This window comes from Glandiceps talaboti, chromosome 4 (assembly GCF_964340395.1).
Source record: "Glandiceps talaboti chromosome 4, keGlaTala1.1, whole genome shotgun sequence".
Lineage (NCBI taxonomy): Eukaryota > Metazoa > Hemichordata > Enteropneusta > Spengelidae > Glandiceps > Glandiceps talaboti.
Genome location: NC_135552.1, coordinates 26010701 through 26023598, shown reverse-complemented (window position 1 = coordinate 26023598; position 12898 = coordinate 26010701). Strand labels below are relative to the sequence as shown.

The 12898-nt window shown below is 33.1% G+C and overlaps 1 protein-coding gene across 1 annotated transcript; it reads left to right on the top strand.

The window, feature by feature from the left end:
• Positions 1-134: 134 nt before the first annotated feature.
• LOC144433849 (serine/threonine-protein kinase Nek1-like) lies at positions 135-12427 on the top strand. The gene is made up of 16 exons (XM_078122229.1): positions 135-248; positions 1048-1224; positions 1887-1964; positions 3247-3334; positions 4248-4393; positions 5087-5139; positions 5439-5566; positions 5957-6058; positions 6561-6640; positions 7047-7181; positions 7632-7768; positions 8047-8151; positions 8384-8592; positions 9581-9711; positions 10400-10483; positions 11411-12427. The coding sequence occupies exons 2-16, from the start codon at positions 1142-1144 to the stop codon at positions 11496-11498; spliced, it is 1647 nt and encodes a 548-aa protein (XP_077978355.1). The 5' UTR covers positions 135-248; positions 1048-1141; the 3' UTR covers positions 11499-12427.
• The last annotated feature ends 471 nt before the right edge of the window (positions 12428-12898 follow it).

Here is a 12898-nt window from a genome sequence, read left to right as displayed (position 1 = left end):
CGTATGAAGTGAAATGACATATAAAATAATTTAAAGTTTGCATATTACAAAATACAAAATCAATACTATTTAAAATCTGTATAAATGAAATTAGTACTCGAATTAACAAACTATAAATATAGTACTCGCATTCGTCTAAAATTAGTAATGATGAACTGGTTCCTGTCCCTAAACAGGGGAATCCGATTACGCGTTGCTATGTCTCGATAGCCAAATATTATTTTTAGGTGCGCGTACGCGCAGTAAAAGTAAGTGAATCAGTTAATTCTGGCATCTTTATTGTTTCAGTGAAAGCACGGTGATCTTTTCATACTGATCGTGCATCTGTGATCACCTGTTCGTTGACCTTTGCAGTGTCGACATGTAGGCTCGACTGTGTACACTATGAACGTAAACAACACATACAAAGGTGTGAAGGGGGCTACTGCAACATGCACTTCATGACCCCGTAACCTAAAACGAAAGGACGTCAAAATGTGGTGCAACAATAACAGCAGTATTTCAACCTATCTTTGGTTGCCTTTATATTTTTGTTCAACATTCTAACCCATATATGTAACGACAAAGCAATACATTGTATTCATAAACATCCGAGTCAGTTTCGTGTAAGTTGTACCTCCATGGCCTGGCCTTGTTCATCATGGAAGTATAACCCACTATATTATACTTCCATGCGTGCATACATATAGTTTTAGCTTTGATGTAGAATTAATACATTACGAGGGAAATCGTAGACCATGTTATTATATATTTATATTACAAACATATCTTGTACAGATATTTGTTAGAGATATAAAACTCTATAGAATCTACCTGATCAGCTGAGTTGTATATTAATGTTCCTTTTAAAAATTGTGATGAAAAATTCTCTAGTAGAGAAGACTGTATTTCCGACTTCTATGTTCATTTTCTGATAGTGTTACTTGGTCATAAAATTGAATTAAAACCAGGCAGTTAAATAACCCAAAGTAAAGTTCGCCAATTCTTCTCTTTTCACAAATACCAGCTTTGATTTTTAACAAAAAAGTAACATTTTGTGCCTCACAGAAAACCTGGCTACACAGACATGATGTAATTTGATAAAACCAGCATTGTCATATGAAATACACCAGTCAGTAACATGCAATAGAAGTTAGAAGCTATGGAGAACTATGACATCGTAACCACACTTGGACATGGAACAGGCGGTGATGTGTACTTAGTAAGAAGTGCAACACATAAAAAGTAAGTTGTATACAACAACATGTAGTAGTGGAAGGTTGCATCAGTTAGTCTTGACATACAAGTAAAGGAAACTAAAGCATAGTATTGGCTGAATAGGCAAGACAAATTAATTAACTTATTAATGAGATACGGTGCTGGGTTTCTTGTAATATTTGAATGTGTTTACAATCGTGTTTCTACATTACATCAATCGTAGTGGTCTGACCACTACAGTTTTCATCATAGTTTACATCATATATGAACGTTTGATGTTGCTCTTGTGAATGTTTGTTTAGGGCGAGGGGGAGGGGGGGGGGGGTTGACCTTAATGAACAATCTTCATTTGTTGAGCTTGTGTGACATTGTGCAATCATCACTAAGGAAAGGTTTGTAGCTACATGTACATGTAATGATGCTAAACACTGATATTTGGGTTCACAGTTTAAAAGTTGGTTGTTTCATACTTTTAATACATTCCAACATATGCATGAATTCTTTTCAATGGATTTTAGTCGCAGTCAATCAGACACACATCATTCATAACAGATAAATTTAAAGGATTTCATTTTAATGGATACACAAAATCCTAAATATTCAAAACAAAAATGAAAACAAAAATGAACATGTAATATTTAAAATAAAGCTGTAACCATAGCAATGAAATGTTGTTATTTGTTATAAAGGTTATTAGCCTTAAAGAAAATACAGCTGGATGACAAGAAGAAGACCAGAACTAAAGATGCTGTACTGAGAGAAGCAAAGTAAGTATGTGGAAAGTCTTCACATAAATTGACATAAAAAATCAAACCACAACACTATTAAATTATGAACTTTTCCAGACCAATTCTATGTAATGGCATAAGGTTTGATATGTTTATCAGGTTATCAACATATGGCTACCTGTGAGTCTAATCTATGTGTGTTTGTATACCATGCATATTTGTTATTTTAATGTATACTATAATATACATAAATGGTGTCTGTTTGTTTGTGTGTGAGTATGTGTATGTGTGTATGTCAAATGAAAGGATGTCACATGGATATGTTCAGAGAAATTATGAAGAACTCGTAATACATACGCGATGTGTGTGTCACTGTGTGTGTGTGTGTGTGTGTGTGTGTGTGTATGTCAAATCATAGACAGTGGAGGGGGTCAAATGAAGGGTGGTCCATTTAATGGGACACAAGCTGAGTTTACAGTGCAGTTTATGTTGTATATTTATAAGGCACTCACAGTATTGTACTTACTGGAGCATACTTAACCATGACTTTCAATTAAATGAACTCAAACCAAATGTCAAGATATAACTCATAAATGATCTGATGTCGTAATTTATCATACATATCAAAAATGTTCAAGAAATCCCTAGTACTATGCAATCAACTGTTCTAACAATGCCAGAAGACAATTATAATGTTACAGAAGGCATACATCGACATTAAAATCATTTTAAAATAGATTTATCAAGGTTATTATTTTAATATTTTAATATCATAATTAGGCAAAGCCCATAAGCTTGCGCAGGGTAGATTCATTTGTGACCGGCTGCCTAATGATGATATTGTAGATAGCACCCTCTGTGTGGTGAATGCGCATAGTATATAGAATGCGCAGGCGTAGTCATTGTGCTGCAACGCATCCTTGGGTAAAGTCACCAAAAAACATCACATAGTATATAGGACATGCATGCGTACTAGACATTGAGCCGCTACGCGAGCTATAAGTATTTTCACTTGAGTAAAAAGCTTATAAACTTAGCTTACGCCACTTTAAAGTTCACATGGATGTGTTTATAGGAATTATAAACTGAAATATACTGCATACGTATTGAATACATTCCAAATGGGTATGTTGACAGACATTGCAACAGATTTTTTCTGTGACTTGCAAATATGTTACTCAATCCTTGCCATTTGGTTGACGTTGTGTACGTTGCTTTGCTACAGACATGAAGAAAATCGGGTGTTTTAGGAGGGTCATGAAATGCTACAGATAGAAACGTGTCTTCATACTCAGTTATAAAATAATTTTCTTCCTTGTAGGATTTTGTCTGATTTGAAACATCCACACATAGTTACTTACTATGAATCCTTTTTTGATGCCAAAGAACTTCACCTTTGCATTGTGCAGGTATGTAATTATCTTTTTTTGATGACAAAGCAATTTTAATGTACAAATATCCATCTGTACTGTAGATCTGTCTTGAAGCCACTCACATTGTTTTGTGTAATTTACATATTTTTTAAAATTGTGTATGCTTAGAATTCTATTACCAGTAATACAAAGTACATTGTAACAGGTAGTTTGGGACCCCTTTATAAAATACAATGCATGTATGAATGTGGCAATCCACATAAAGCTAACACAGATCTCAGACCACTAGAAGTTCTCAGCACAGACACAACTAAAACTATTTATTGCATCATGTTGATTTAAAGGCCCATGTTGGGTTATGTGGCAATCCACATATGGGAAGCTAACACAGACTTAGCTAAATCTGTTTATTGCATCACGTTGATTTAAAGGCCCATGTTGGGTTATGTGGCAATCCACATATGGGAAGCTAACACAGACACAACTAAAACTATTTATTGCAACACGTTGATTTAAAGGCCCATGTTGGGTTAAGATTAAAATCTAGGTGTGAAAATGGTTGTTTAGCCGAGCTATAGAAAAAGTTGATCCAGTACAAAATAATAATCCCATGTAATCCTCATAGCTCAACTGATAAGATAACACTAATGTGATGAACTTGGATTGAAACATAGCCCTTTAAGTTGTCTGTTGACATTGATGCAAATACAATAACAGTAGGTTGGCATCTGTGATTGCAAGTTTTCCTCAATTGACCAAACTTTCAACTTTTTATTTACACTATCTTAATTATATTCACATACATGTAACCAAGGCACTGCTATCACCCATTTGTGTAATCTACCATATACAACAGTATTTTTACCCAGGAGTCTTACTTTGTGTCTATTTTAGTTTGCTGATAGCTTGCTGTGTATAGTAATAATTACAATCTGGTTGCATTTCTCAGGATTACTGTGATGGCGGAAGTCTAGATGAAAGGATACACCTGGCAAGTATGAAACACGAGTGCATTGAGGAGAAGCAAATTATGCAGTGGTTTATACAGATAGCTATGGCTGTACAGTATATACATTCCAAGAAGGTCTTACACAGGTACTATACTTGCAAATATTGTCAAGTATAAGATTTTTTTTCTCACTGTCAAACTTTTATAGTTGTTTGTTTTTAAGAATTTAAAATATCTATTAAAAAAAAAGAATTGTACATCTTCCTTGATCAGTGAAAATAAAGCAGCATCAATCATTGTCCAAAGAGGATGAAAAAAATGATAGCATGAAATTTGGAAAGTAGGAAAATAGGAAAATAGGGCATTATGAAATGAAATGAAATGAAATGGATTTGAAAACATATTGTAGTAACTGCATTTTATGGATTTGAAAACATATTGTAGTAACTGCATTTTACATTCATAGCTACATAAATATATGTTTTAGAATTTAGCATCCATATCTGTGATAATATTTCATTTACAAACTATACAGAAATTGATAATTAAACATCACATACTGTGCCTTGAAATGACGTGTTTAGTGAACATTACTCATGAAATGTTATGTTATGCCACATTTAATGAAGATTGATAAGCCTGGTATTTTTTAAAAGGAAGGGCTGGCTATGTTGATTTCAAGAATGATCTCAAAAGATATAAAATTGTACATTACAAAAACTAAAACAGTTACCATGGTTATACATGTGCGTAGTTCAATGTCTTGTTTACAGCACTTGTTTCCAGCAAACCATCAAACAGAATTGACAATAATCTAAGTTCTAAATATGTCTTTTCAGAGATCTCAAGACTCAAAATGTCTTCCTTACTAAGAAAGAAGTTGTCAAGTTAGGTAAGTGTACAGAGGGCAGGAGGCACATATCTGTGTGTGTATGTGTGTGTGTGTGTGTGTGTGTGTGTGTGTGTATGTATGTATGTATGTATGTATGTATGTATGTATGTTTGTGTATGCATGTATGTATGTACATTGCATGTATGTATGTATGTATGTACGTACGCACTTGGCAGTTCTTTCACAATTCCAGTGTGTGAATTGGTTTAAATTATTTAATTTTCAAGAGTCTGAAAATATAAAATGAGACACTAGCATGAATTAACATATTAAATGATTTATTTCACATCTGCTTACAGGCGACTTTGGCATTGCAAGGACACTAGACTATACTATAGATAAAGCTAGTACATGTGTAGGAACACCATGTTATCTAAGTCCAGAATTATGCCAAGATATTCCATACAACAACAAATCTGATATGTGGGTAAGTATTTATTACATGTAAATCTACATTTATTTACATCTGATATGTTGGTAAGTGTTTATTGAAATAAAAAGTAAATTTATTTGAATGTGATATTTGGGTCAGTTTATTTTAAATTTGATATTTGGGTAAGTTTTTATTAAATCTAAATTTATTTACATCTGATTTGTGGGTACATTTTTATTGATAATGGGAGATTTGCCTCAGTAGGGTCTTTATATAAAAATCAAAATGGTTTGTAAAGTTAACTGTATAGTTTTTCATAGAATAGTTATTCATTCCGCCAAAATACTTGTGAACTAAGTGTTTTGTCACTTCTTATGATAGGTCATCCGTATTTTCCTTGGTTGAACAAAGTTAAACATTTTCATGTTTATAATTTCTTTTCAGGCATTAGGTTGTCTTCTATATGAGATGTGTGGACTTCAGCCAGCATTTGATGCCAACAACTTAATCAGTTTATTTTACAAGATTGTGAAATGTGACCATGCAGTAAGTGTATGTTTTATAATTATACAAGTGGGCTGTCAGTATTTCTCATTGTGAGATTAAACTTATCAACGTGCACGTAAAAAATATCCTAGCTCATACGGTATGTCAGGCAGGAGTCAGTGTGATTTGGTGTGTACATAAACACAAACAAGTACTGAAATGTCCAAAAAATTCCTCTCATATAGTCCTAACATATTGATGGTCTTCTTAGCACCCCCTCCCCCTAACCCCCCACCCCCACCCTTATGACATTGAAAAAGACTAAAGTACATCAGCTACTGACTGCCACATCTACATATTCTCAATTTTGCCCAAACTTAACAACTGAAAGTGATCACAGCTCATGCATTTAGCTATTTTATATGATACTTGATGTACCACCAGCCATTATTTTTAGATATATATAACTGGTCTAGTTACTGTTTTTACAAGTGTAGAATTTGTTGTATACGAAATAAGACATTGATAAAGCCAAGTTTTCTATTTACAAACTATTTTATAGGATGTACCAGATATGTATTCAGATGAACTAAAGGAGTTAGTAAATGCTATTTTGGTGAAAGAACCTGACAAAAGACCAAGGTAAGCTATAACTATGAAGAAATGTAGTTCAGACATATCTATCATACTGACTCAGATGGTGTATCAGAACCTTAATTTGAAAATTGTTAAGACAGATTTTTGTTGTTTATTGATATTTGCAGTCAGATCATGACAGACAAACAGACAGATAAACAGACAAACAAACAGACAGACAAACAAACAAACAAACAGACAGACAGACAACCCAACATATCTGAAGTTATCCTGGTGAATTAGCATTAAGGAATTTTTCCTCAGCTGTTCATGGAGCACTATATAGATCATAATGCCAATTGATATCCAAAGACACATTTCAAGTCGAACAACTGAAAGCATAACCATGTTGTGAAGTAGTTACATGAATGTTTTGTTCCAATCTGATAAAAATCTGATTATCTGTTTACAGCGCAACTGCAATACTTTCAATGCCGTTTGTACAAAAACATATCAATTCTTTCATTGAACAAAGACAAGTTTGGAAACAGGAAATATTACAGAATAAAAAGCCGTCCAGACCCCAGTCCAGGGAGGGTCAAGAAGGGTATGTAGACATTTATAGTTATAATAGTAAATAGCTTATGATTTTTATCTAACTTACACAAGTCATGTATAGCTATTGCTAAAAATTTGAACTATAGTCAAAAATGAACTTGCTAGTATATGTTGCACAGTGGTCTTGCATGGTATCTTGCTGGCAAATCTCAACATCAATATAACATAATAAATGTCTTTATATAGTCTTGCATCAGTGTGTTGTCATTTCACACTTTACAACTATCCTGAATAGCAAAATTTTGTTGTAAAAAGAATGTACAACTGTGTTCATGTGAATTCATGTTGATGGAACATTTACATGTTTATTTGCATACAGTATGCTATGATGTTTTAAGTATTGCACTGCAATGCAAATAACAATTGTATGCGTATACATCGATGCAAGTAGTTATGGGGTATATATGTAATATTAGATGTATCTTTTGTGTATAAACAGGAGTAGTGACCAAGGATTAAAGTCATCTGATGATACAGCCAAGCTGCCAGACATGCTGTTATCCACCGATAAACTAACTAAGCCAGCATTAGACAGTGCTAATAATAGCAATAATAATAGTTATGCAAACAGTCCAGGTATGTATTTTCAGATTTTTGAAATGGCAAATAAGTTATGTTTTAGACTGAAAAAAAAATAAGAAAAAGGTAAAAGAGATTCTTTATGGCATTAAGTACGTCATATTTTACTTCCAGTTAATCTTGTTTGTCACAGTTTTATAAACAATTCAAAAGAAAGCAAACATGTTTCAGTAATTATGCACTTTTAATTTTCTTTCTTTGTTTTGGTATCATTTTCCTTCATTCAAAGCATCTAAGACAAATACACCATTGTCTTCCATGTATTTCCTTTACAGAAACAAGTCGTAGATTAGAACCCAGAGACTCTGGAGAATATTCGGATGATTTTACAAGTTCTGATGAGGAGAATATAGAAGAAGTATGTGAAAGTTCTGAAGAAGGTATGTACCAGTACAATGCATGATTTTTTAACTTTCCATTGTAAATCTTGCATGCAGGTAACAAAAGCTTTGTCGTATTTGACTGTGAAAATCTGGAAGATGATCGTATAAATTAAAATATTTCCTGTAACGTTGGGATTGAATGCTCGAAGGTGAAAATTCAAATTAGCAAGACAATATCTGAAAAATAAGTTGCTCATACACATACTTTATAATTTTATTATTAAAAAAGAAATTCCTGAGGAGGTGCCTGAAGTGGGTGTTGATGACGATGACAACGATGATGATGATGATGATGATGATGATGATGACAATCCAAGAATGCATGCAACCAAACTGCCATATAATGCACTGCATGGTGCAAAGAAAGAAAAACCCGTCATTCAAGTAGAGCATGAAACTGACTATCCAGATGATTTTGAAGAAGTCGAATCAGACGAGGTATTGTATTGCATATTTGCCCTTTGTTTCTATTAATTGGGAATGCCACTCCAGGAAATAAAAGCATTTTCATAAACTTTTAGTTGAAGCATTTCATGACTTCACATCCCACATATTTCGTTCGATTGCCAAGAAACGCCAAATTGAAAGTCTTGTTCACCTCTATTGTTCTTTCATCAGTGGTGTACTACCTCATGGGTCTTGGCAGATATGAAAAATACATATTCAATTTATCTGAAAGAAATAAGCATGTAGACATCATGAGTAAGCACTGTGCATCTACATAAATAGTCACATATGATGAGACCCATGATGCAATGGTGAATTACTGGCAGAACAATAGGGGTGAAAAAGAGTTACAATTTGGTGTTTCTTGGCAATAGGGAACTTGCAATCCAGACTGAGCATGCTCAGATGCAAAGGACTATGGGATTATCTGTGGTTATTGTAATACCTGGAGCTACCAATAAAATAAACCTCCCACAATGGTCAAGGTGACTAGGAATTGATCATTCGTGGTTACAAACAATGTAACATTGCTGTTTACAATGCTAATTGATTAGTATTTATTAACACATTTCCCATGATGCAACATTCAACATGGCGGGTTTGCAAGTTCCCTATTGAATGAATTTTATGTGATGTGAAGTCCTGAAATGACTCCCCAGAACCTAAATTTGATGGGTGTCTTTATTTCCTGGAGTGAAATTCCTGTTTGAGTTAATTTCTCTATTTCTGTTTGATATGAATGTGACAAGCTACGGTCACGTCAATTCTCATATTACTCTATTTTGGACATTTTGTGATGATTTACATAATATTTGCATTAATGTTGAAATTATACTGGTACCTTTGTCTGTCAGTCAATGATGAATTGAAGCATGTACTGAGTTTTGAGTTAGGTTTGTTATAAAATGAATGATATTTTATTTGTGCAAATACTATTAAATTCACATTTTTATATTTTTTATCCATTTTAATGTGTTAGGATTTGGATGTCATTATAACTCATGCTAAAACAGCTGTTGGAATTGATGCCAATGATGATGATGATGATTCTGAATTAGAAGATGAAGACTTTATCAGACCAGGCTCTTCCTGCAGGCAATTATTAAGAGAGTATGTGTTTACTTGATTGTGCTCGATCACTTTAAATCTACTTTGAAAAGTGACATTTTAGTAACACATGCTGATATGTAGACTTAGGAAATGTCTAATCATATAAATTTCTGCTATATAATACAAGAACTAGGTGCATTCTTGTGTATACTGTGTCCCCATTTTCTCTTACATAGCCCAATTTATTGCAAAACAATGTATTGCATGCACTAGTTTTGTTGATGTGTAATTAATATGGTGTATTATTTTGTACTTAGGTGATTGTGGGCACACTACTGTATACTCCACAAGTCAAACTACATAGATTAGCATATTTACATATTTCATAAAGGTTGATCAGATTTGAAATTTAGTTAAATATATATAATAAATAGACTGTTTTTCTGTGGCCATTTTGGATTTATGCAAATTAGATACTGTTCCACCACTTAGATTGAGGAAGACTTTTGATATTTCATTATGAGGACCAATCTGAAGATAATGGTGAAAAAATAAATACTGTTGCAATTAATGATGGGTCATTCCATATTTTGACTGAAGATAATGGTGAAAAAATAAATTCTGTTGCAATTAATGATGGGTCATTCCATATTTTGACTGGACTAATAGCAATGATAATACCAATGGAAAATATGCACACAAGCTAAGGCATTGATATCTATCTTATAACCTTTTTATTTCTATACAGGCACTGCATTGATAGTCTTGGGAAAGATGTTTTTGACAAAGTACAAAAACAATGCAAAGAAGGCATCTCAGCTCTAGACCTTCAGTAAGTGATGACTGCTTCTATACCTGAGGCCACATTTACATAATGTCGTTTTCAAATGAAAACACAGATATTTTTGTTGCATTTGCACCTACCATGTACATGGAGATGATAAAAATGTACATGAAAACGCAACGATTTGAAAACGTTGCTGAAAGTGGAATGGTTTCAAAACTATCCATTTTCATTCAAAATGCAGTTTGTGTAGACGGATGAAAATGGAAAGATGTGAAAACAGTTGTGTAAACAGCTGAATATGCTACAATTCAAAAATGCACAAATTTGTCCTCAGAAATGAACTCATCATTGACGTAGTTATGCACAGGCTTAAATTGTTTCATTATGTTTGCACATGTGTGACAGCATTGTTTTTTAATGTTTCCATCTCTTCAGTGTTTCCGTGTTATCGATCAAAACTGTTTTTTGATCCGTCATGTAAACACATGAAAATGCATTAAAGCAAATATGATATTACAGCATTTTTATTTGTAAAAAGTCATGTAAAGGCAGCCTTAAAATAGAATTAGATAAGCATGATAACCAAGACTGTACATCTGATAGGAAGAAATAAATAACACAGAGACCATTTTGAAAACAATGGAAAACCTGGACTAGACACATGAAAACAAATATATAATAAAATTGAAAAAAATTTACCTATCCCACATATTCTAAAATTGAGCTTATTAGGTCTTACAGCTATGCAATCATTGTTATCAGAATATGTTTAATAGTACCAGTATATTAAATAAGAGGTCACGACCTGCTAGAATAATACGGTATGCATCACCAACTGTTACCATTTTCATTTTGCATTCATAAATTAATTGTTATGCATTGAAATGAAATACATACACTGTAAAGACTTTACAGATCACCCAATATGTGGTGTATTACAGTTCTTTTAACCCTAGAATCATTTCATTGCAGGCCAAAGTTTGCCTTAATGGCTGGTAGTGATCACATGGAAACATGTTATCTTGTCAATGAGATACTGGCTGAAGAAGATGACACATGAAGAGGAAAACAAGTTATGAATAATCTTTTAAAAATGATAAAGAACTATAGTATAGAAATATCTATTTCTGATACATTGGTAAAGAAACTTACCATACATCGGTAAAATATTGCATGTAGATTCCATTATTGAAAACATAATGAAACACTACAGCATTAAGAACATGGTGAAACACTGTTCGAACATTCTATACAGGTTCAGTGTTCATTCAAAAACATGATGAAACCATGTTCTAGTTTATCTATTTAAGTTTCACATCTGCTCTTCTACTGCATAGGCTGCATAGACTACATGGACAATGTCATAGGTAATGAACGCATACGATACCAACATATCGGTAAATAATGAACAGTTGATGTTCAATTATTAATGAAAAACAGCAAATTTCTGCATGTATAATATATTAACTATTTTAGCATTAAAGAGGCATGAGCTGAGTTTGTAAGACTTTTGCCTCAAGTTTTTGCTGCCTATTTAAAAGGTACTTACAGTATTCTACCTACTGAAGCATACTTAACTATCACTTGCAATTGACTGAACTCAAAACCTGGTATACAGACAATTTATAAATAATCCAATGATGTAACTCATTATACGTATAAAGATGCAAAGGAAATCCATACTATACCATCAACTGTTCTAACAATGCCAGATGACAATTGTCATGTCAAAGAACACGTACATTGAAAGTAATATTATTCTAGAGCAGTTTAATCAGTGTTTTATGTAAGAATTTTGACTTGAGTAAAAAGCTTTATCAACTCAGCTTGTGCCACTTTAAGTACTTACTTTTATAGGTTTGATGTCTTCCTTCCCTATAGCTTAGCAGTCATAATGATGTACACATGTGTGCACTTGACTTCTAAATAGAACAAATGTTCTTCCTAATCAAAATTCGTCATTGCCTTTATTGTAGCTATATTGATATAACAATTTGTAATATATGTTGTCTTTTTAAAAAAAATGAATTATAACTTTTTGTTCCAATGGATTAGCCTCATTTACTTTCCAGTATTTGATGTGACAGAAGTTTGAAAGCAATGCAAGCAAATTATATAATAGTAACAAATATAATGCATTTTATCAGATATGACTTTGATTTACAAAATGATAATTTTTGGGGGGTTTCTGTCGTGTGTGTGTGTCTATTTCTTATTATGTAGTATTTTAAACATGTTTCTTATACAGTAAATTACTACATTTGCTACTTCTACTTGATCAATCTCAGTTAATGTAATCTAGCCAATACACATGCATACCATTTCTAGCAGCCATGTATACTCAAGTACTCCAAGTACTGATTCTTCCTTCAACTATAAGTATTAGGGGGGGGGGGGGGGGGGGGGGGTTCACTTAGCCAGTTGAGTCGACTCTAACGTAAAAAAACAAAAACAAATATG